The following is a 25498-nucleotide window of genomic DNA, read 5'->3' on the forward strand; positions in this document are numbered from 1 at the left end:
TCTGATGTTTTCTGGAAGTCTATTCCAGATCTGTGGAGCGTAGAAAGTGAATGCAGCTTCTCCATGCTTAGTTCTGGCTCTAGAGACTGATAAAAGACCGGATCCAGAAGAGCGGAGAGGTCTGGCTGGTACATACTGGGTCAGGAGGTCAGCCATGTATTTTGGTGCTAAACCATTCAAAGCTTTATAAACCAGTAGCAGAACTTTAAAGTCTATCCTCTGACAGACAGGTAGCCAGTGCAAAAACCTCAAAACTGGACTAATGTGGTCCACTTTCCTGGTCCCTGTGAGAACCCGGGGTTCTGAATAAGCTGCAATTTCCTGATGGATTTTTTTGGTAGTCCTGTAAGCACACTGTTACAGTAATCAAGTCGACTAAAGATGAAAGCATGCACTAGTTTCTCCAGGTCCTGCTTAGACATCAGATCTTTAATCCTTGAGATATTTTTGAGATGATAATAGGCTGATTTTGTAACTGCCTTAATGTGTTAATCAAAATTTAGGTCTGTGTCTATCAATACACCCAAGTTTTTGGCCTGGTTGGTAGTTTTTAGTTGAATGGATTGAAGCTCTATAATGACGTCCAACCTTTATTTTTTAGCCCCAAAGACAATAACCTCAGTTTTGTTTTTATTTAGCTGAAGTAAATTATGCCACATCCAGTCATTAATTTCCTCAATGCATTTACCAAGAGCCTGTACAGGGCCTCGGTCGCCTGGTGTCAGTCTAATATATATCTGTGTATCATCTGCATAACTATGGTAGCTAATGTTGTTGTTCTTTATCACTTGGGCCAGTGGGAGCAAGTAGATGTTAAATAGAAGTGGTCCCAGGATGGAGCCTTGGGGTACTCCACATGTAATTTCTATTGGCTCAGAAGTGAAGTTACCAATGGACACAAAATATTTCCTGTTTTCTAAGTACGTTTTGAACCAGTTTAATACTGGCCCAGTGAGACCCACCAAGGCAAGAAAAACCCGGAGTATCCGGTTCAACCAAAGCATCTCTAATCCAATATAGCACTTGACAGATGAACGGGAAGCGAAGCGTTGATGGGGATGCACTGACCTTTCTGACACGGCAGCAGAACCAACATGGAAGCACTTGACCCCAGCTGAACACGTCTATAACGTTCACCTCCTGGCAGCGTTTGAGCAGCAGCTCTGAAGGATCCAAACCTCCACTCTGACCTCAGCTGCCATGTTTGGCCAAACTTGTGTTTTCATTGGAGAGGTATTTAAATGACCCGGTTCCACTTCTTGAGAGGATAACTGCGGGTCGGACCTCAGTTCTCCCAGCAAAAACGATAATCCCACATGAAGGGAGGGGGGGCAAATTTCTCTCCAACCTGCCGGCCCCCGTGTATCATCACTGGCCACAAAACGTGTAGTCTGATGGGTAAAGTGGCGCCCCGTGGTAATTTTCCAGAGCTTAACAACCCCAGTGGAGACTGGCTCGGTGCAGGAAGGGGCCCGGCAGCGGCTGAGCGGGGGCCGCGTGGGAGCTTCGCTGAGCAGGCGCACCCTGTTAACCCCCTGTTACATGTTGGTGAAACGCTGGGAGATTATTTTGGCGAGCGCTTCCTCCCGTCTCCGCTCAGCTCATACATATGTTAATTGGACTTTCCCCCCCCGGGCCTGTGTGCGGTTGGAAACGGCTCCTGTATTATGCAGGGCAGTGAATCAATGTAATCCAGGTGAAGCTCGTAGCAGCCAACTGGCAGAGAGAGCCCCCCCCAACTAAAGACTGCGATGGGGGCGCAGCGACCCCAGCCTCTGTCTGCTTCACCTGCGGTGCTTTCTCTCCCCCCTCCCTCCTTTACATTTAAAACATTTATGTTCCATATTAGAAGTGAGAGGTGGGGGCTTCATTCGCATAACGCATCGGGCATGGTTCACCCAACACTTCTGCATGCAGAAAGTGTGTAGGGAGGAGGGGGGGTCAAGACCTCTTTTTGACATCCTGGTGGGGTGGCAAACTCATTTAAACAGACGTTTGTCTCCTGGAGGAGAATCCTCAGAGGAGCCACACTAAACAGAGAAAAGCAGAAGTGCTCGTTTATCGATCCTCCAATAAGCAGCAACATGATGGAGGGATGAGAGGAGACTGAAACTAGGACTGTAGTGATGGGACCCCCCCCCCCCCCCCCCCCATCTCCCCATGAAAGCATCAAAGCTTCTGACACCCCGATGACCCATATTTTCCCGCCTAACGACAGCCTGCGGGCCGCAGTAAGTGGACCGGCGCTGCCGCCGATCTGGATTCCGCGCCACTTCCTCTAATTAACTTGATTAGCAATAAAAGCGGCGGTGATCTGGAGTCGACTTCCCCGCCAAAGCTCCACGAGTGTTTGTGAGTCCAATCACAAACGCGGCCCGTCTCCTCAGATAAACATGTAAATGATGAAATACTCGGCGCACGCTTGACACCCGAGGTGACTGATTTTCCTCTCTGGCTCTGCGAAGCTTTTTGTCAATGACAATGCGTCTGCCGCTGAGTGATTTTCTGTTAACCTCCAGAGGCGGCGGCGGCCGTGCATTCCCAGCAGCTCGCTGGCGCCTGCATGCATTTTTCTGCACGTATAATCATAAACTCAGCTTTGCATACATGAAGTGACAACAGAGCTGTGAGTAAAGAATTTGCATCCCAAAAAAAAAATTGGCTGCTGCCAGCGATCCCGCCTATTTACTGCGTTCCTTGAAGCGTAGAACCCCCCAGCGCTGCTGCGGTCATAGCTGCCAACATTAAAGTCCCTCTCTGCTCGTCAGCGTCGCAGAACCCGACCGGGGACAAGTTCTGCAGAAAACTCGGTTCTGATCCGGTTTGGATTCTTTGGGGGAATAATTTTTAATTTTCTACAATTCTGCTTTATTATTTCACCTCTAAGCAAAACTTGGACCCCCCCACATATACTCACCAAAATATACCTTAATGTCATAGTGAGCGCCCCCCTCCCCAGAAGAATGATGACATCACAGCGCCAAAACACATTTCAAAATCCACCAGCAACACACACGAATGGGGGACGCCCAAAGGATTTTTGAAATTATTATGGGATGGCCACAGGCCATTTTGGGGCAAAGTGTGAACACGCCCCCATAAGTCTTCAACCAGAACCAACATTTTGTTGACCTTTGACCTTTTAAAATAACAAATCTTGGAGTTAACTTAATCTTTCCCAGGAACACGAACTCGGTTTCGTTTTCAGGACTTGATGTTTTTTTTCCATCTCAGTCCAAAAAGGATCCATCAGTGAGCATCCTCAGCATCTGCTTTAGTTGGACCGTCTTTTTTAAAGGTCCTATCTGAAACAAAAGCCAGTGACAAAGGAAGAACTCAATGCTGTGAGTTCTGTGGAGTCTCATCGGCACAAAGGAACCGTAAGACACATTCAGATGGTTCCTGGGAATGTGGGACAACAGGTTCCAGACATTTGTTGTTTTTTAATGAAAATTATGCGACTTTGTCATCCTGCCTTCTTTGCAGTTGACGCACTTTTCTGCTTCTGACCGTCACAAGCTCCGAGCCGTCCTCAGCATCCTTTCCTGAAAGCCGGCATCGCTTCACTTCCAGAAAGTCCTTCCAGAACTGGCGTCTTCTCTGACGTCTCGGGGATCAGTGACCGCGGCGGCCGGGACTAATCAGCTCAAAAGCTGCAGATATCAATCAGAGGGTTTCGTCGGTGCAGACGACCGTCAGACGTGGCTGTCTTAGCATCTCTATCTTTGTGGGGGGGGGCTGGAAGGGGAGGGATGACGGGAGTGAGCCCCCCCTTCACTGACATGAAGAAAGATTTATAGCTGTTGCAGAAGTGGAAAATTTCATTCTTTTGACAGCTGGCAGAGTGATCGATCACGCTGCTCCACAAACCACTCAGCCAATGAGAACACAATAAAAAAAATCATTCTTTATTAGATAACAGCAATTTATTAACTAAGATTGGTTTTATAAAAAGATATGAGTTTTAAAATCTTAATATTTCTCTACTTTGGACCAACTCAGAGTTGAACTGTTTCAGTCGGGCTGTCTGGACTTAAGAAGAGCAAAGAAATTCTGTGAAAGACGAGAAAGAAAAGATCGAGAAAAAAATGTAAAACAATACTGAAGAAAAAGAAAGAGAAGAAGCTAAAGAAGAAAATACAAAAGATAAAGAATGACAACATGAAAGGAAAAATGAACAAAAAAAGAGAAAAGGTAAAAAACATGGCAAGGAAGAAAAATCAGGAATAAGTAGAAAAAAAACAAAAGTAAGAAAAGACGAAAGGAAAGACAGAAAAAATGAGAAGAAAAAAGAAAAAAAAACTCAAACCAGCTAGAAAAATAATAGGAACACAGGAATGAAAAAAATGATCTAAAAGAAGAGAATGAAAATAAAAAGTAGAAAAATGTGAAAGAAAAGGAAGGCAGAAAAAAAGGAGACAACAGAAAGACGAGATAACTAAAGAACGAAATGAAAAGACAATAACCAAACAAAACTAAAAACATTAAGAAAAGTAAGACAAGAAAAAAGAAAAGACATTAATAAGAAACCAAAAAAAGGATAGAAATAAGGACAAAAAGTAGCAAAGAAGAAAAATAAGAAAACAAAATGAAAGGAAGTCAAACTAAAAGTCTAAAAAAATAACAAAAAGAGGAAAAGAAAACAAAAGAAAGAAAGAGTGAGACGCCTTAAAGTCTCACAGACAGGTGTGGTTTACCTGCTCATCATCTGTCAGGATAAACCCACCGTCTCCGAGGACGCCCCTTCTCCTTTTGATGTTTAATTAAAGTGGGCGGAGTCTGCTTAGAAAAATGTGCAAATGTCAATAAAAATTCATTAAGGAAACAAATTATGAGAGTCTGCAGGGCTCAGGGGGAATGAGCGGAGCTAAACAAATGCTTTTGGGGGGGGGGGGGGGGGGGGGCACTGTTCAGCAGAAATAATGAAAGTGAGCGCTCCATTCCTTCCCTGCTGGGCAGAAAGACGCCGTCACGCCTCCGCTGACGCCGACGGCTGCACGGGAAGGAGGTCGTCAACAAAACGTCTGCAGAGTGACACCGAGCAGATCCCTGAGCTTTCACCGCTGAGCCGTCGGCGTTACCAGGAGAAAGAAAACGTTTCCACGTTTGGAGGAGACTAGGAGCAGAGGAGGGCTGTAAGTCACCTGTCAGGATGAACTGAAGACGGTCCATTCCTGCCGCCACCACAAGCCTTACAGGAAGTCATTTCATGCTTTTCTAGCTTCATTTACAGGTTGGTCTGCATGAACCGGAACTTAAAATCTCTAAAAACGTTCATATTATTGAGGCAGCAGCAGCAGTGATCCAAAACCAAGGTCCTCAAGAGGAACGTAGCAAACAATGCTCCCGTCAGGGAGGGGGGCGCGGCGCTGGAAGAGACGCGGACGTAAAAGTACGCCTCGGTAAGGCAGGAGCTCCATTCCATCAGCTGAGGAACATATGGGGAGCAGCAGATCTGATTCTGACCTGAAGAATCCTGAAGGGGCCCCCGCCCAACATCACCAGCAACCCAGAGGTATGGAAGAGGACGGAGCAGCAACAAGTGGAAGAGGATGGCCATGGATCGGCCACACCCTCAGAAAACCTGCCTCCAGCACTACAAGCAGGCGCTGAAAAACAGCTGGAAGAACTCGCCACAGACCGGTCTGCCTGAGGAGCTTTTGTATGCGGCCAAAGTCCCAACCGGGGGTCGCAGGCAAAAGATGAAGAAGACGAAGAGGGGAGGGAGCTCCAGTCAAGATGGCGCCTGACATCATCAGCTGGAAGCGACTTTAGGTGGTTTATTTTTGGCATGAAAATGTTGAATGCATTAAGTAGAAATAACATCTTTCTTATATATGTGTGGGTGTGTGTGTTGGTGTGTGTGTGCATGCATCCAAGTGTGATTTGCATCTTCTAGCTTCGTAATGTCTCATTTTTTTTAATAAACTCATGCTTTATTTGGAAGGTTTGAAACGGATGTCTGAACTCGTTTGAAGCAGATTTTTATGACTTAAATGGAGTCTAACAAACTTTAAAGACTAATGTTCAAAACGTATGATTTCTAACAAAAATATTCAGGAATAAAACAGCAACCAAAGTGAGATCTGGATGCAGAAGCTGCAGCCTTTGAGGCAGAGATGTCACTTTAACCCGTAGAAGACTCATCCAAGCCTCTGCGGAGTCAGATGTCGTTTTAACTCGTGCCGCTTAAATTCAACACATTTTAAAATGAAAGTTTAAAGCAAATGTGTTTTAGAATTGTAACACCTATCATTAAATCTTAAAAACTGGTTAAAGTTTTGAACTTCTAGTCTGTATCCAGGAGGACTTTGCAGCAGCGGCCAGAGGAAACGTGGCCAATATCAAATATAAAAGGCGTCCAACCGATTGGTCAACAACGTGAAGGCGTCCATCCGATTGGTCGAATGCATAAATGGTTTTGTTTGATTCGTTAAGTCACAACACAAAAATTCTTTTTTTCCCTCTTCTTTGTCTAAACTTTAACTTCCTTCTCCGTCTCGGATGTTAAAGTTGAAGGAGCTTCCTTCTATTTTTACCCTCAGCTAATTTAATGTTCCTAAAATGCCGGACGCCGAACACCGGACAGATCCGCTAAAGTCCCGGAAGAACATTTGCGGCGGTAGAGCTCTGCGCATTGATCCAGCAGCAGCTGCCTGCTTTTATGAGATTGCCCTGGAGACGGCAGTTAGAGGAGCAGCGGGGTCAGGGGCAGCAAGCAGCCGGGGGGGGGGGGGGGTTAGAGGTGAGCAGCGGTTAGGAAGGTGGGGGCGGGAAAAGCTCATTTCTGTTAGACAGGAAGAAGGTGCAGAGAGGAGAAAGACTTCCCCAAACGCAGGGGAGAGACACAAACACAGGAAAGGAAAGACACAACAGTACGAGACCCCCTCGTGTTTTTGTCCGGGGGGTGGGTGGGGGTCCACCCCTCGGATCCTTCTTGACGAGGTCGCCGGCGGGGTGACCCCAGTGTGGGCCTGCAGGCAGGAGGACGGCCACATGGACACAGACAGACAGACAGACTGAAGCACTGAAATAAGAGAGAAGAGCTTTATATGCAGGAAGAGAAGACAAAAGCCCCGCCCCCCAGGTGGAAGGAGTGGAAACATGAATGAAACATGGTGGCGGCGGTCCGCCCGCTCATGGGTTTGAGATGAAGGGGTGACGGGTGAGGAGACGGATGGGGGGTGAAGGCACATCTTTTTAAGGTTTGGGTCCCTGCCGCCTCAGAGAGCCTCAGACTGAGCATTTCAGACAGAGTTGACGGTTCAAAGCCCGGAGAGTTCAGAGGTAATCACATGGAATATGTATCACAAACACGGGGAAGGACAGCGAGCGGCGAGCTCCAGCGGTAAACCGGGAAAGAGGCTCTATGCCGCCCTTCAGCTCCACTCACCACAGGGCCCCTGGGACCTGATGGAGATCAGGGTCTTCATCTCACATTCCGCTTTGCGCCTCAAGCAGTCGTTGGTGTATGTGCGCCCGTTCCTGCCACACAAGGGCTTGTAGGTGTCGTCGCACTCCAGGGGGTCGCAGGAGCAGCGGGGGCCCTCCGGCTCCACCACGCACACGGCGTTGAACAGACACTCGTCCTGGCATTCGTCTGCAAAAAAACCAGGAAGAATCCAGCAAATGAGGAATCACCTGGCCTTAATCCCACCCCCTTGTCAGAGCCGTCAAAGCCCGCCGTGACCCCCTTTCTGCTGTGCACGCCAGCTTCTGCCGTCACTCGTTTATTCAGGCTTTTCCTTCAATTTGTCACCCATCTGAGCCGACGCTGATAAGGCCTCTTAGGGCCGTTCCTAAGCGCACGCCGCGCCGCAGCATGACAGACTAATCGCTGCAGAGAAAAGGACACGAGGAGTACTCAGCCAGCGTAAAAAACTATTTAAAGCTGCGAGTGTGGAGGCCACTGTTCTGCCTGTGACAGGACTCTGCCGGCCGAACCGCGGGGACACAAATCAGTTTTCATCCAAACAGTGATTACATGTTAGGGTGGACTGGAGTCACTGGCAAAAGCTGCTTATCCTGCAGCAAAGGTTAAGCCCCTCATGTAGATACGTTACAGAAACGCGGCTAAACATGGAAGAAATCTCACACGCCAGAACATTTCCAAGGCCTGCAGGACTTTAGATCGCTTATAATTAAAATTCTACGCAAGAAAATATACTATATATGTCCATTTTAGTTTGATTGGATTCTGGTTAAAATAATAGACGAGAGAAATTAAAACATTCTGAAAGACGACCGACGGGTTCGGGTTGGCCTGATTTAAGTTCCAGGAACTTTGAAATAGAAACTTGTGAATAAAAGCCAATTAAATGTCGGACTGTTTTATTTGAACGTTTTAACTCACTAAGCAGAAACCTACGGTAGGAATTAAGAGAAGGAGAAGAAATCCTTGGAATGTGACATGCCACATTTGCCGCTGAAGTGAGAAAATCCAATTTGAAGGAGGCCTCTGGTTCTGGAGGCGCTCAGTTGACTTTGAATTCATTTCATTCTTGATCAGTGGATCAGATTTGTTCAGCAGTTCAATTCCTTCTCTTCTTTCCTTTAAAAGCCTGTCATGCCACACTTAATTACATCGCCGCTGTATATGAATGAGCGGCGGCGAGGACGTGCCATGTCACGCCAGCGAGTAGAAACGGCCTTTTTCATTAGTTACCGATTTGTAATTTGCTTTAGGATACGATTTCACGGAAATCTGTTTCTAATTGAATTATTCCTTTATTGGAGAATGGGGGAGCACAATGGGGAGGGGGGGTTAAGACCACGTGTTCATAAAGGACAAAAACACAGAGCTCAGTCAGCCGTCCGCTGGGCGACAGGCGTCATCAGTGGAGGCGGCGGCACGTGGCTACAGTAAACCAAGCCGCCGTGGCTCTGCCCGCAACGCAGCAGGGAAATTGGATTTTCTCTGATGGCTACCAGGCGGACAGTAAAAGCTGTCAGCTCTTTGTTGACTGAGGCTTAAAACGCCGTTGGAGCGGCGCCGAAGGTGTTTATCTGACACGGGCGGAGCTGGTGGATGCGCCGCAGGCCCGGACACCTCACACTCAATCATCTGCTCTTGACATGGGTGAACGGGAATCACCTTTCCATCAGAACCACAACCAGAACCAGAACCCAGCCCCGCAATCCAGCGAGCCTCGAGTCCAACAGGCGTCCAGTCCAGCGAGACTCCAGCAACCCCCGAGTCAAGTAAGCCTTGAGTCAAGTAAGCCTCAAGTCCGGCGAGCCTCGAGTTCAGCTAGACTCCAGCAACCCTCGAGTCCAGCGAGACTCCTCCCTTTTTGGCGTCTAGAGAACATCCGCCTGCTTTGAAAGCCGGCGTGTTCTCTGTTGACCATATTGACCGTCCCATCTGTTCCCAGATAATATTAAATGCTGAATCATCCTACAATCACCATGCTGAGTCATGGAACACAAAATGTAGAATGACATTTGCATAAAGAGTGGGTTTTGCCCTTTCACGCAGGGCACTTTTGTTTTGGGTCCGAGTCATGGAGTGAGTCAGTGGTGAGTCACGTCACGTGTCCTTACCGAGCCTCCTGCACTGTCCCGCGTGGATCTTCTGGAGCTTGATGCCTTTCTGGACGCCGGTTGCCGTCATGTGGCATTCGTTGGGGTAGGTGTGGCCATCGCTGGCACACAGCGGATCGTCGCCTGGAGGGCAGGACTCCGGCGGGCTGTAGAGCAGGGGCCTTCGGGTCAGGGCCTCCACCCGGCACAGGACGTTCAGGCTGTTCTCAGCGTCTTTGCACGGGTCTATGAAGAGGAAGACGAAGACGTGAATCATGAAGTTCCACGGCAAAAACACCAACTCTCATCAATTATCTTTAACTAAATTCTGGATCATATAATAATTCTTGATCTAAGAGAAACTAACTTACCTTTTCAGTAAATGCAAAGACTAGCTTTAAGACAATAAATCTAAATATATGTTGTTGAGTCATTTGTTCCTTATAAAAAATACTGTTTTAATTGTTTTTATCTCTTCGTAGTCAATTAATTTTTTTTTCTTGACTTATATTTTGAAGTCAGATTTTTTACTTTACTGTTTTAAATTGTTATTTACTTTGCATATAATTATTTATAATTTACATAGTATTTTAAAGTTATTTTATTTATTTTACTCTACATATTTTTTTTTTTTGCTTTTACACATTTTTGTTATTTACCTTCCAAAGTACTTTAAGTTTGTTTTCATGTAGTTAATTTTAACCTTAAACAGTGATTTGAACTTTTTTTAACTTTATAATCTACGTTTTTCACCCAAACGTGTGACGGTTGGATCTCTGGGCTGATAGACGTGTTTCCTCCACGACACGCAGCATCTCCAACACGTTACACCAGGGGTCGGGAACCTTTTTGGCCAAGAGAGCCATAAACGCCACATATTTTGAAATGTAATTTCGAAAGAGCCATACAATAATGTAGTGTCCCTTTCCCACACTGAGGCACGGAGACTTAACCTCTTTTAAGGTTCTTTATTCGGGTTACTGCAGACCGCGACAAACGCCGAACAATTAATTCAGCAACTCCTGAATCTCTCCCGCCGAGACGAGACGAGAGCGCGTCTCCCAACTTTATATTCCCCTGCTCCCGCTGCAGCCCTCCCATTTCCCTTATTCGGCCCATAGCTGAACCCCATTGGTCCAAACTACCTAACAACAGGCTGAGCGACAGAACTGAGAGCCAATCAGCTCTCTGCTTGATGCGGTCAATGAACTCCAGAACTTTTAATGCGGCCCAACAGCCATCCAACTCAGTCCGCGACAATATGTTTAAAACTAAAATACAAGTGAATGTGTGCATTTGATGTAATTTCAACCTTTTTAAAGTACAATAAGTCTGTGGATTCTTTTTAATAACATTGTTATGCTGTTTCTAATAAATGATGAGTATTTCTCGTGGTAGTTTTGCTGATGGTCTAGTCTGGTTTACGTGGTGAGTTTCTGCTTCATGCAGGCGTTGAGACTTTAAACGTGATCTTAGGTTGGTATGAATGTTTTGTAGATGTGAGACAGACTGCTCACATGCGGACCTGGAGCCAAACACACACTCACACGCTGCAGTGAGTGACAGGCAGTGGGTTTTACCTATTTACAATCCCTGCGCGATTCACCTGCTGCCTGTCCCCACAACACCTCAGCCCCACCCTCTGCTTTCTCCCTCACACATCCCGTCCCCGGAACTGCGCGCTCTTTCTCAGAGACGGGAGCGCGCAGTTTTAGGCACGGCAATTCACAGGTTTCCGGGTGGTACAAACTCTGTGAATTAATAGACAATTTTAAACTTATACTAGTGCTGGCGCAGATTTGTCTCTCTAAGCACTGCTACTACTGCGCGCCTCTGCCATCGCATCGCGCACGAGAAGGACTGGTCTAATGAAGAAAAAAAATTTGAATTAAAGATTTGTCTGCGAGCCACATGTGACCATCAAAAGAGCCATATATGGCTCGCGAGCCTTAGGTTCCCGACCCCTGCGTTACACGATACGCAAAAACCAACATGATCCTGTTGGACTGAGCAGGTTATCGGAGCTGAAACCGATAAAGGAGAGAAGAGTTTTCTCAGGGTGGGTGGAGTTCGGGAACGGGGGGGGGGGGGGGGGGGGGCTGTAATTGAGCTTGATCTTCATGGATTGATGCCCCAGAAGCAGGACAAAGAGCACAATCGGGGGGTGGGGGGTGTTTGGATAATTCACTTACTCTACGATGCAGTAAATGACGAGGGACCTTCGAGTCACAGGGCGGACACTCTACCACTGAGCTGGTGTTCATGATGTGCAATTCATGTTTTGCATTGCTGTAAACAGTGGTCCCTTGATTTATTGGGACTTCATGCAGTACTTTAAGTGCAATTCTGCTCGCTTTAGTTTTGCTTGCAGCTCTCTGTGATCTGCTTCCTCATTGGCTGCTGAACACCGTCACCTGTACAGGTGTTCAGTTTGCCAAATCTCCAATCTCATGTTTCCAGGCAGCGGAGAACAACCAAAGCAAGACTTGGATGCAAAGAGCAGACAAGAAGAGGCGATGACTTGATGGGCTTCCTTTCCCATTCCAGGGGCGCATCGGGCGGCCCGCTCCGCCCTGTCGAGCCTTGATCATAACGGAGTTGGGTAGTGGGTGTGTGGGACGGAGGAGCTTCCTTCTGGAAACAGGCTTGGTGCCACTGAAGACAAATAATTTACGGAGCGCCATAACTCATCGACTCCCTGCCAAGCTGCTGCCAGTCACGCAGAAGACAAAAAGGAGACTCGCCATCACCAGGAGAGGTGAATGATGGGAAGGGGACGAGATACGGGAAATGACAATGACGGGCTCAAAGAGCTGGGGGCGACCACTGACCACTGTGGGTTTGTCCCGGCACAAAGCAGAGTGGGTTTTCTAGTCAGAGCACAAGGTGTCTCCGCATGAGGCAGTGCCTCGCCCGCCAGCCAGACCATTATCCGAGAGAAAGACCATTACCTCCCATTAGGGGAGAAGAAGAGCTTCCAGGATCCCGGTCCTCCTCCAGAGCAAATGGGGTGATTACAGAAAGAATGGCTTGTTTGCTTCAAAAGCCACTTCTGTGAATAAATCAATTGCATTTGGCCAATATTTTGTGGAAGATTTAGAGCATCATCAAAGCGAGCTGGTCTGCAGAGCCTTGCCCCCCCCCCCCAGGGGGGTATGTGTGTGTGTATGTGTTTGGGGGGGGGATGTAGCCAAAGTCCCGCTGGATTTATACGACCATCCCTCTGCCGTGGATCTACACATTCATCTCCCATTGGCCGCCGTCCTCCTTTGTCTCCCCGAGGCTTCTGCTGCTCACAGACTATTAGCTGCTGCTCGCCATCCGGCTCGCCAAAGAAAAAGTTCAGTAACGGAAAGTAAACAACCATCACCAGAAGATAACTCGCATGGGGGGGGGGGGGGGTGTAGAAGAATAAAATCCCGTCCCTGAAGACCTACTTAGCAAAACAATGATTCACACTACGAGACGGCGTCTGAGAAGCAGAGCAATGTGAGGAGAGACGAGAAAAAAGGAGGAACAACAAAAGACAGAGAACCAGGAGGAGAAAAACCTCCAAAGCTTCTTTCTGCTTCCTCCTCAGGTGTGACGTCTCCAGACGCTCATTTTCCTGATTTAGACTCTAAAAATAGAGGCAGCCCCCTCCAGCCTATGATTTTCTAATCAGGGAGCAGCTATTACCACAGGTATCTCTGTGTTACGGATGAGGCGCATTAGTTTAGTTCTTTTCTCTGTATCCGAGTGGGACCTCTGTGTTTTTGTGGATCTTTGCGTGTCTCTCACTGTTTACAGGTGTAGTGCAGGAAAGGTGGGGCTCCCATTGGAGCAGAGCTGATGGAGGCGGCCTTTAAAAGCCCCGGGTGGAGCTCCGGCCCGAGAAGGGAGCTCTGCTGCTGCAACAGGTCTTCAGGTCAGCTCGTCTCCATCTGACTCTGTGTTGAGAAGACCGGTGTGTTGTTGTCTCCTGTGTGTTGTTTTGTGTAGAGGCCCACTCTGTTTAATTTTGGTTTAGTGCGACTTCTAGCTGAAAGTGAAGCTGTGGGCGTGTTTATGTTCGTCCAGGGAGGTCAGTGTTAGTTTTTCTTCTATATTAGACACTCTATATAGAGCCAGACTTTGGGTGTTTTTGGCGGTTCTTGCTTGTCTGGATATACTCATTTTTTGATGTAATGCTCATATAAATCCCCTAGAAATAAAAAAGGAAGAACACTTTGGACATGACCCCCTATCTAAGGTGGACTCACCGCAGGGTCCCAGGTGCTGCACGCGGATGTTCTTCTGGTTCTTGCAGGCGTGCTGATGGAGCTCGCACTCGCTGGGGTAGTCGTTTCCATCGCTGCCGCAGACCGTCTCACCGGCTTTGCCGTCGCAGCCGAGCGGGCACATGCATTTGGCGGCTAGGCCATCAGAGGACTGGACGCAGGTGCTGCCGTAGCTGCAGGTCACCTCTGCACAGGGATCCTTCAGAGCTGAACACAGACAAAAGAGGAGGTTTGTGGCGTGAAGAGAGCACGTCACCAGCAGAGGAGGCGCATGGAGCAACAAGGCATCTACTGCAAGGTGCTGCATGAGCACCGACAGAAGTTCCAGGATGTTCTCCACAGACGCACCAACCAGACCTCATCAGTTTCAGCTCTGCATTCAGAGCACTTCCCCTCAGAAGAAGCCGGACTCGGAATGTTTTCCTTCACGCGAAAGGTGTTTTCCTGGGTTTCATATGCTTGACAAAAGGCAGCCATGAGATTAGCATCGCTGTCATTTCACAGCACTATACATATTTATGACTGGGGGGGGGGGGGGGGGGGGGCAGAGCCATGGCAGCTCTCGTTTCCTAACAAGGGAATATTTACCCATGTCAGATATGATCCCCTCCATTGTTACCACCAGCGTTTATGAATTTCATTTGAGGGGTGGGGGTGAATCACAAGTGGAGACCTTTGCCTCGTTATTTCACCTGTCCTCGACCCCCCCACCCTACCCCTTCAGAGACGAGGAGAAAATCCAGGAGGCAGAGCGCTGATAATCCAAAACGGGGACGCCGACAGAGTTACCCTGGATGGGGGGGGGGGGTAAAGTTGATCAAAGGATTCCTGAAACGACTTTCTTCTCTTCTCCTGTCAAGTTCTTTTGGGGTTTGGTGCCTCGGATTCCTTAATGAAGACTTTTTTTGTTTGAGCACAAAATTCTAGGACCCCCCCCCCCCCCCCCCCAATCTAATTTTAAACTGAAGGCGGCTGGAAAACTCAGAAGTGATTACTAAAAGATGGGGGAATCGATGGAGGGGAGTGATGCTGTGAGGGGTCTCAATGTCCCAGCAGTCCTTCCGCGTGGACACGGGCTTTCTGCAGGTGGAACATGCTCACAGCTGGACGGGGCGCGCAGGTGACCCGCAGGAAATATCAAGGTCATACATCGCTCAGTGACCTTATTGGCTAAACACACCTGATTCAGGTAATCAGCAGCAAATAAGGCAGGGTTTCTGGAAAAGCAGCAGGACACCGGCCCCCGATGCCTGGGTTTGGACACGCATCACCTGTATGACACAAGTGCGTGTAACTTCCATTATCTTAAGGAATACTTCACGATACCACACTCACAACAATGGTGCGCTCCATTTTCATGACATCCCTTGGGGTGGCCGTACGAGCCTCAAGGGAACTGGAAGACACGCCTGCGCCCCCCATGAACACACCAGGCATGCATGATCAAGAAGGCACTAAGCAGGCATTCTTGAACACGGCTTCGGCAAAGAAGTGTTCACACTGGACTGTCGCTACCCGATGCTCGTGCATGAGGCTGCAGTTGGTAGAGTCTTGGTGTGAAAGGTCAAAGCGGTGCAAATCTGGTGATTCTTCTTCCAGACTTTGTCTTTCTCAGTTCTTCAATTATTAATTCCTCCTCCATGATCTACATACAAACAGTGGTTTTCTGAAGAGGACACTACCAAATCTGAGTCCCTGATTGGTCAAAGTTCAGCTGCTTTAACTATTGAAGCCCGTTCTACGGCCGTGCGTTTTGTCCAAAAAAGGACTTCTGGTAGGAACGCTGGAGTTTCAGACGCGTTAGCCCCAAACCCCCACATATGTGTGTTTATGGAGACTTCTCATTGGAAGGGGTCCCGTGACTGTGTGATGCGTGAGCTGCAGCCACCCCCCTCTACGACCCAAAAGCCCGCAGAACCCGCATGGGTCAACGCCCCCCTGTACATGTGACTGTGGCTTCACCAGTGAGGCGCTGATGACCTCTGCGCACCTCGCCGCTGTTCAAGCCTGCTCTAGTCTGCTAGCTGCTCTAGCAGGTTACACAAAATGAAACACACATCGTTACAACCCAACAAAAACAGAAGATCGGATTATACTGCAGAAAAGATTTTTCCTCTTTTACCGACCTGTCTTCTAGGGGCCAGGGGAGAAAGTGAGGGGTAAGGGGGGGGGGCGGGCTGATTTGAATGCAAACAGAGGCTGATTTGGATTTGAAGCTCAGTCTCGGCGGGGCGTTAGTGCAGATAAGCCTCCCTACTCAGTCAGACAAGCAGACAAATTGCACGGGCGAATGTGATCAGTGTAACAAGTGAAGAAAGTAAAAAAAAAAGGAATAATATACAGGAATAAAAAGTGCGAACCACAGCAGACCTCAGGGAGCTCATCCTCCCATTATTAATATGAAAGGTGGCAAAAAAAGAGGCGAAAGCGAAGGAAGACAGTGGAGTTTTCTTCTCCAGATTCAAACGCCTGTTGCTGCCAGTGAGACCGCCTCCTGACTTGAAGGAGCCGAAGAACGCTCCGTTAATGAGAGGAGGGGACGCAGATGAACCGACAAAAGCAGAAAGTGACAGAACGGCAGCATTTGTTCAGTTAAACTAACAAAAACTTTGCTTTGTGGTTAATTATGGCTGCTGCACAGAGCTGCCAAAAAACTTTGATTCACATTTTCACAAAAAATATCAAGATTTATTGTAAAAAAGGAAACTTTATTTTAATATAAGACAACCGATGGACTCAACTGGATTTGTGATGTAAAGTTAAATGAAACCATGATCTTTTATTTTTGAACATTTCCAAAAACGTTGCTTTAAGACTTTTTTCAGTTAGTTTTGTTTTTTTCACACAAGTGAAAATAAATATTTCCTATTTGTGTTTTCAATCAAATGATTCTAATCTACAAAAGTGTTTGGGGGCTTTTGAGTTACACGAGTATTCAGATTCATTTTACGCAAAAACGTAATCCTAAATTTGAATTGTTTGTTTTTCTGAGCAGAAATATTGTCGCCTCCACAGTTTCAGAAAAACCAAAACCTGAAGGAACAGAAAGGATGTGGTGGAAAACAGAGCTGTCACTGCGGTGGACAGCAGGTCTCCGTCTGCTGGAAGATTCATTCAAACATCTGTTGTCTATCTGCCAACGAGGGAGGGGGGGGGTGCATGTGCTGCAGCACATCCAGAACCAGTCCACAAACATCGGGTAAAGTCGTGTTGGAATTAGGACACGGAGCCATCAAGGGTGGGGGGGCCGCTGCTGCTGCTGGGGGCCCCACAGTTCAGGCATGTGAAGTCGACACATGGGGGGGGGGGGGGGGGGGGGATCAAGCGTCTGCTACAGCTGCTCTTTCCAGAACTCATGAATCATCAGAGAAGAAACAGGGAAAGAAAAAACTGAAGTCCGTCTTTGAAGGATCAATTCAGTTCTGCGTCGTTTGCCCTCAGCTTCACCCCACACCCCCACAGGAAGGTGGAGAACCTCAGCGATCTCCTGCAGCTTCAGGGACGACATCTGAGGAAAATGTTAACAAGACGCCGACAGAAACTCAGCACAGGGACGAGGACGGAGCGCCCCTCCCCGATGCTTCTTCAGCAGGAATTTAAATTCAGGAAGAGTCCAGAGAACCTGAGAAAACGTGAAATAAAACATCTGCGTCCAGATGCTTCTCAGAAACGCTGCTCCAACAAATGACTTCAGTTTGTTTGTGTTAAGTATAAGTGCAGCACTTGAATGCTGGGGGGGGTTCAGGAAGATCACAGCCATCATCTCCTCCTCCTCCTCCTCCTCCTCCTCCTCCACCCCCAGGAGGAGGAGCTGATCTCTGTTTGCTGCAGCGGTTTATTAAAGCTTCATTAGGGACAGCAAGTTGTCAGCGGCGTGCTGACTTTACTTGGCGCCCTGCTGCCAGAGCCCCTCAATGACCAGGGAGGACGTGTGCACGAGCACGCCCGTGCACGTCCGTGCACGCTCTACAGCAGGGGGAGCAGAGGAATTCTGCAAACATTCTGATAAATATTTCTCCATGAGAATCTTTGCAGGAGTTTGTAGTATTTCTGCGGTTGGAGGGTTATCATGGCCTGAAACCATTTTCCAGCAGCTGAAAACCCTCTCAAATGTATTTTATCAACCTCCTTTATGTTTAAAAAGTGAAAGAACTCTGTGAAACATCACGACTGCAGAAGAACAGAGCAGAGAGGAGATCTGCACAGAAATGCACTTCAGAGAGCTGACGGCTAATTTGATTCTGGATTTTAGGGTTTATTAATAAAAACCCGGACAGTTTCTGATAAAGATGCTTATGCAAGCGTTACTTTTACAAATCTCGGATGACTCATACGTTTGTTTTTAAAAGGTCAAATTTTGTGCTACATAAAGTTTTGGGCAGCAAAAAGTTGGTTTTCCAGAAATCTGACTGAATGTCTCCCAGATCGGCACTTCTGTGCTGAAGGTCGCCCACCTCCACCTGCCTGGACGGGACACACAAGCGCCTGTAGGACGTCCACACAAACACTCCGATTGTCTCCTGTTCTCGTTTCTAACAGTCAGGCTGCAGTGAGGAGCGTGCACGTTTCACTTGAACAGCTCTTTGTTCAGTCTGCAGGATTTGGCGGGGCTAAAAAATGAAAATATCTATACACCATGCCTGCGTCTCGCGTACTTCCCCCTTACATGTTATATAGGTGTTCACTACGACCTGTCGTAGAAAACACGTAGAAAGAAATGAACTTTTTCTCTCTACGGGTGATCGGTCTACCCCCTTGATATTTCGTGGGGATTTGAACATTTTTCACGCGCAGACGGCCCGCATCCACCCGTAAAAACAGTGGGACTACGGCTCTAACCGTCACTGGACAGAAGTTTGTGGTACTGTTAAAAAAAAGTACAACTGTTGGAGGAGAAGAGTTGGAGTAAAAATGTCATCTTTAAAAAAGGGGAGGAAGCAGTGACGCACAAACACGGATGCCAGCGGCTGGAAGAGGATTCCTTGTTTGATGCGGTCCTTGAAAAGCGTCTGTAAACAGCTACTGCTGGTCTGTCACACTCGACTGGATCACCTCTCTGAATGGAAAATGAGCCGCCAACAGCCTGACACTGGACCCACTGACAGAAGAAGCTGTGCATGGGGGCACCTTTGTTCTGCGTGGATTCTAAACGGAAAAGAAATCCATCAAAAGGACAAAAAGCCGCGGCTCTGAACTGCTGGACTTTGATGTTTTCGGCCTTCAATGATGTCCTCAGAAGAGACAGGCGTCTGACAAAGTGTGAGCGACAGATGAGAAAACACTGGATGGTTACGGCGCTCAGATTCTGCACGTTCGCTGTCATTTCCCGCTGACAGATGTCTCACGCTTCAAAGCGGCGGCAGAGCACAGGTGTGCTGCTGAAATGACTCCGCGGCGAGCGGCGATTGAATCATCTGGCTGTAGTATTTATCATAAACACAAAGACATCCTCAGATTCTGCAGATTCACAGAGACGCGTCCTCCATTCATCTGCAAATTAGCGCGCGCCGCTAAAATGATCATCTGGGACTTTAATGGAGCTTTGGGTGATTATATCTTTTATGATCTTGGAGGTGACGATTGCCAATTTTGTTCAAGTTTTACTTTACTGCTTTCAACACTAGTGAAGTTGTTTCTATAACAGTTTTGCTCTTTATGTCCCATTAAATATAAAACAATTTGTGTGTAGTTGTGAGAGCCGTTTGGTCACACAGTCGTCACAGTGGATCAAAACGTGCTTCCATGTGACCAAAGGTCACCAGACAGAACGCCATGCTGCTGTGGGCGTCACACTGTCAGTCTTAAACTGTTAGCTCGAATTATTAGCAGTTCATGATGGAATAAAAAGCAGCCCTCTGGCTTCAGCCACGCCCCCCTGCAGGTGTAAAATGGTCACACCTGTACGAGGCACACAGGGGCGCTCAGGTGACATCAAGGATGTGAACCTGCACAGAAAAAGACGTTCATGCACGCTTTTTTCTGCATGACCACAAACTCAGTAAAGTCTGACTCTAGAGAAATAAAACACTGATTTGTATATCTGTTTTACTATATAACAAATATTTAATATCAAATAAAACTTAAACGTCAAGAGAAAATAGACTTTTTTCTTAAGATGAAACAGTTTAGAACTTTTGACAGAGATTCAGATGACGTCCTTTCAAAATAAAAGCCCCCCGTGTCAAACGGGTCATGTTGTTGCAGAAATGGCGGCGGTGGTGTAATGTCAGTTTATTTTAGCATTTGCTGTGAAACAAAAGTTAAATCAGTGCTAATTTAGGGTTTGCTTGCTGTACTTTTCAAACCATAAAAAACCCTAAGCAGAAAAAAAATGCTCGTACTTGTGCAAATACAGAAAATAGGCTTCATTATTGATGTTTGAAGCTTGAATTCTGGTTGTGTTGACTGACCTCCAACTGATTTTCTGTAGTAAACGACGCACAAAAGTCTTTGTTAAACTCCTAAGCTTGGATCATTACAGCCACCGTAGTCCAGAGCCAGACGGCGTCACACCAGCTCTGCTTGAAGTTTACTTTGTTTACTTACTTTTTTACTTTATTACAATGACTTTTTACTCAAAATAAAAACGTTTTATGTATTTTGAGCAGAGATTCACACTAGAGAAGTGAAAGAGCCACAGGCTGCAGACCCCTGGTAAGAACGCTGTACGTCATAAGTGTGTGTAACGTCCGTCAGCCTTACAAATACTTCACCATACACCCACCACACACCACAATAGTACGATCGATTTTTATGACATAAATACGAGCCTCAGGAGAACTACGGGACTCACCTGAGGTCCCCTTAAGATGCGGCCACTCCTCTCTACGACCCTCCACGGACCCGGACAACCCAAAAACCTGCAGAATCGGTCAAAATCTGTCGCTGCACTGAATCCCGTCTGTCAGCTTCAGAGTTCTGACGCCAGAAGGTTCCTAAGAGTCAGAGCTTTTCCTCTGAGACGGAGCCTTTTCAGTTATTCTGCATATTTTCATCACAAATTGCTGAATTTGAAAACGACTTTAGGAGGAAGCAACAGAGAAGATAATTAGTTTTATCATGGTTCAAAGCTCAAACCAACCCAAACACTGGAGAAAAGCGGAGAACGTCTCTGCTTCCAGTCAGAGTTTGTGATAAACGGAAGCATCAGGACTGCAGGAAGCTCATCAGCAGCAGAAGAAGAAATTATCTCCTTTATGCAAAGACAGAACTTTCCAATAATGCCTTCTTTGCTGCAAAGATTACCACTTAATAGGAAAACACTTTCACAGCTCTGGTGAAATAAATACAAAACTCAAAGGAGAAAACACTGTTTATTAAATCAGGGCACCTTTCTCTGAGCCTCTCACAATCAGATGAAGAGATGAAATCAATGGCGCCGCAGTGCGTCCTGTTTAACATGACAACTATTTAATTTCAGCCGTTCTGATGTGACTCTCATTGAGACGGAGAGCCGCGCTGCAGGATGAGCGTTGCTTCAAATCGCACTCGCGTGGATTGATTCTCGTTTTCTGCAACGTTTTTTTATTGCAGGAAGAGGCAGAGTGTTCATGCTGAGTTTTGTTTTTAATTGTGGGGAAAAAAATCAATAACTACAGAGTTTTAAAAAAAAAAAAAAGGAAGCCGTTCCAGAAAATGAAGATGAAGCTGCAAACTTTCACAGAGTCAGAATGAAGTTAATGGGATTATTTTAAATGGCAAACAAAGCGGCGTTTTCAGCGCTGCAGAAGAGAATCGATAAACGGTCGTTGGAAATGGTCAAGCGGTCCTTCCAAACGCCATAAAAGCTGACATTTTCAAAGCAGCTAAGCTCTGATTGTGTTTTCTCCAAGCAGGTCCTTGACAGTTTTCAAAAAATGAATTAAAATGCTCTTTAAATAAAACAAAAGGCAGCAACAGCTGAACTCTTAGGAAAAACAGTTTGGTGAAAAATCCGCCACAGCTCAATCGAAGGATTTCATGGACATTCAGGATCCTGCAATTAACTCCACCGGAGCTGCCATATTCTAAAAAACGATTGTTCCTCCAACACTTTTCTGTGTTGAAACGTCTCTTCCCGTGTTCACATCATTAGACGCATAATGGCTTTTTAGTGCGACTCACAAAGACGAGGTTCATGGGTCACCAGCTGGCCCTCGTTTTCTACCGAAGACATTTTCTCCGATAAGACGGTGGGAACAAATGAAGGCAGCGGGCGCCCAACGACCCGTCAAGGTCACCACGGCGCCGGCTTTGCCCTTCTGTCAGCTCCAAGCAGCTGTTTTCACACAATCAGGCTGAAATGAGCGCAGCAATCTCCTGTTGTTATGGAGGCAGGCTGATGTGCAGCTAAAGACCTTCCTGTGCAGAGAAACCTGACGAGCCTCTGATGTCTTCAGGTGAGAGCTGAATGCGCTCCAGGCAAATCACTAGTTGGAGGTCCAAACTACAACAAATGTGTTGTAATTCTAACATTTAAAGCCTGATATTCAATCAAATTCACACAGAATCGTTAGTCTAAGCCGATTAAAACACATCAGATTTCCCATTATGACATTTTAAAATGTGATTCGCTCTTGGAAACGCTCCACCTAAACAATAGAAATGATCCACTTCTTCACCAGCAGCCTTCTGATGCCGAAGGACAATACTGCAGTTCCTCTCCTCCCACTCAGTTAACCGCCTCCCACTCCGGTCCAGGCGAGAAGGCGTCTCGTGAGGTCGCCAACGTGAACACCGGCTGAACTGCAGAAGCCCGTGACCTTGATCCATAAGCGCCAAAACGCTTCCTCGCGGCTCTGAGACGAGACGGTCGATTCTTCCACACAGACGAGTGAACACAACAGGATGAACGCCTCGACAGCTGGCGGAGAAACGTGCCGAACATCCAGAAAGTTTAACATCTGCCGGCTCATTTTACAGCGATCGCAGGAGGAGTCTGAAAGCAGTCTTCCACTGAAGGCCGGAGCTCCAGCAGCTCATTTGCCGTCTGTTGTTCATTCAGGTTTGAGGCGCGTTCTGACACTGATGCTTTCAGAAATGAACAGCTAAAAGGGAAAAGAATGGAGTAACAAAATACAACAAAAAGTTTGTTTTAACTGAACTTTCAGGACATTTGATGTTCATGTTTAACAGCTGTCACATGTGGAGTTACTCAGGGTTCTGCCCCTGGACCTCTTCTCTTTGGAGCTACTATGAATTTGGAGAGTTGTCTGGAAAGATCCAATTGATTGACGATAAACTCAAGATGTTCGTGCCACGTTTATTAACTTCTTTTTATATTTAGCAGACTTACAACATTTTAGATCCTTTGGAAAGTTTAATAAAGAGTCGCTCAGCCAATGGCAGTTTTCCAGAAAGGCTGCAGGGTCAGCCGTTTATGAGGACCACAGTGATCCAGTGGGGTTGGATTACAGTGATCCATTGGGGTTGGATTACAGTGATCCAGTGGGGTTGGATTACAGTGATCCAGTGGGGTTGGATTACAGTGATCCATTGGGGTTGGATTAAAGTGATCCAGTGGGGGTGGATTACAGTGATCCAGTAAGGTTGGGTTACAGTGATCCAGAGGGGTTGGATTACAGTGATCCAGTGGGGTTGGATTACAGTGATCCAGTGGGGTTGGATTACAGTGATCCAGTGGGGGTGGATTACAGTAATCCAGTGGGGTTGAATTACAGTGATCCAGTAGGGTTGGATTACAGTGATCCAGTGGGGGTGGATTACAGTGATCCAGTAGGGTTGGAATACAGTAATCCAGTGGGGTTGGATTACAGTGATCCAGTGGGGGTGGATTACAGTGATCCAGTGGGGGTGGATTACAGTGATCCAGTAAGGTTGGGTTACAGTGATCCAGAGGGGTTGGATTACAGTGATCCAGTGGGGTTGGATTACAGTGATCCAGTGGGGTTGGATTACAGTGATCCAGTGGGGTTGGATTACAGTGATCCAGTGGGGGTGGATTACAGTAATCCAGTGGGGTTGAATTACAGTGATCCAGTAGGGTTGGATTACAGTGATCCAGTGGGGGTGGATTACAGTGATCCAGTAGGGTTGGAATACAGTAATCCAGTGAGGTTGGATTACAGTGATCCAGTGGGGTTGGATTACAGTGATCCATTGGGGTTGGATTACAGTGATCCAGTGGGGTTGGATTACAGTGATCCATTGGGGTTGGATTAAAGTGATCCAGTGGGGGTGGATTACAGTGATCCAGTAAGGTTGGGTTACAGTGATCCAGAGGGGTTGGATTACAGTGATCCAGTGGGGTTGGATTACAGTGATCCAGTGGGGTTGGATTACAGTGATCCAGTGGGGTTGGATTACAGTGATCCAGTGGGGGTGGATTACAGTAATCCAGTGGGGTTGAATTACAGTGATCCAGTAGGGTTGGATTACAGTGATCCAGTGGGGGTGGATTACAGTGATCCAGTAGGGTTGGAATACAGTAATCCAGTGGGGTTGGATTACAGTGATCCAGTGGGGGTGGATTACAGTGATCCAGTGGGGTTGAATTACAGTGATCCAGTAGGGTTGAATTACAGTGATCCAGTAGGGTTGGATTACAGTGATCCAGTGGGGTTGGATTACAGTGATCCAGTGGGGTTGGATTACAGTGATCCAGTGGGGTTGGATTACAGTGATCCAGTGGGGGTGGATTACAGTAATCCAGTGGGGTTGAATTACAGTGATCCAGTAGGGTTGGATTACAGTGATCCAGTGGGGGTGGATTACAGTGATCCAGTAGGGTTGGAATACAGTAATCCAGTGAGGTTGGATTACAGTGATCCAGTGGGGTTGGATTACAGTGATCCAGTGGGGTTGGATTACAGTGATCCAGTGGGGTTGGATTACAGTGATCCAGTGGGGTTGAATTACAGTGATCCAGTAGGGTTGGATTACAGTGATCCAGTGGGGGTGGATTACAGTGATCCAGTAGGGTTGGAATACAGTAATCCAGTGAGGTTGGATTACAGTGATCCAGAGGGGTTGGATTACAGTGATCCAGTGGGGTTGGATTACAGTGATCCAGTGGGGTTGGGTTCTTCAGTTGGATCCTAGCAGAGTCCAGAAGTGGAACCTGTGGCGCACTTAAATTGATGGAAAGCTCTGTTTTTAGGGAAATGTCAGATGTGTTGTCTGTGCAAAACAACAACCTGTTTGTACCTTTTTGTGCTAACGCATTATGCAGAAAGCAAAAGCTTAAAAAGTTTGGGAAGAGGCCAGCAGAAGCTGAAATGTGCTCTGCATGCGTTAACATAATCGCCGTTTCCGCTTTACGTATTTCTGGGAGTCCAACTCAGGAGAGAAAGACTGGAGATCAGGAGGAAGAGAGGATTTGTCTCTCAAGGATCGGTGGTCACAGACGAGTGGAACAGCAAGTAAAGATGGATGGAAGATTCCAGCAGAGCCCATTATCATCTCCTAACGGGTGAGAGCGGAGAACAAGAATGTATATTTTTCAATCTGTGTGCAAAATGCCTCCAGTTTGTGTATTTGGCAGACTGTGCATGCTCATGCACTGGAGTACAAACACATGCACACACGTGCACGCTCAGTTTGTCAGGTTCTGCATGTTATGGTTATGAATACCAAGCAAGAGTCAATGCCCCAGGGAAATGGAAGCAGGAAAGCAGAGTTATTTACTATGACCTCTCGCCCTGTGTGTGTGTGTGTGTGTGTGTGTGTGTGCGCGGATGAATAAATGTGTTCAGCAATCACCCCCGAGAAATTTGATT

The 25498-nt window shown here is 47.0% G+C and overlaps 1 protein-coding gene across 20 annotated transcripts in view; it reads right to left on the reverse strand.

Annotated features, from left to right (window-relative positions):
- The window catches only part of agrn (agrin), a 241860-nt gene that overhangs the window by 75822 nt on the left and 140540 nt on the right, over nucleotides 1–25498 (reverse strand). For all 20 annotated transcript variants that reach the window (XM_078949690.1, XM_078949682.1, XM_078949687.1 and 17 more), the window contains 3 exons: nucleotides 13764–13988; nucleotides 9544–9768; nucleotides 7394–7600 (listed from right to left, as the gene is read on the reverse strand). In XM_078949690.1, the coding sequence (XP_078805816.1) occupies nucleotides 7394–7600; nucleotides 9544–9768; nucleotides 13764–13988 (657 nt within the window). The remainder of the gene's footprint in view (nucleotides 1–7393; nucleotides 7601–9543; nucleotides 9769–13763; nucleotides 13989–25498) is intronic.

The sequence above is a fragment of the Oryzias latipes genome, chromosome 7 (genome assembly GCF_053564925.1).
Source record: "Oryzias latipes strain Hd-rR chromosome 7, Olatipes_Hd-rR_3.1".
Taxonomy (NCBI): Eukaryota; Metazoa; Chordata; class Actinopteri; order Beloniformes; family Adrianichthyidae; genus Oryzias; species Oryzias latipes.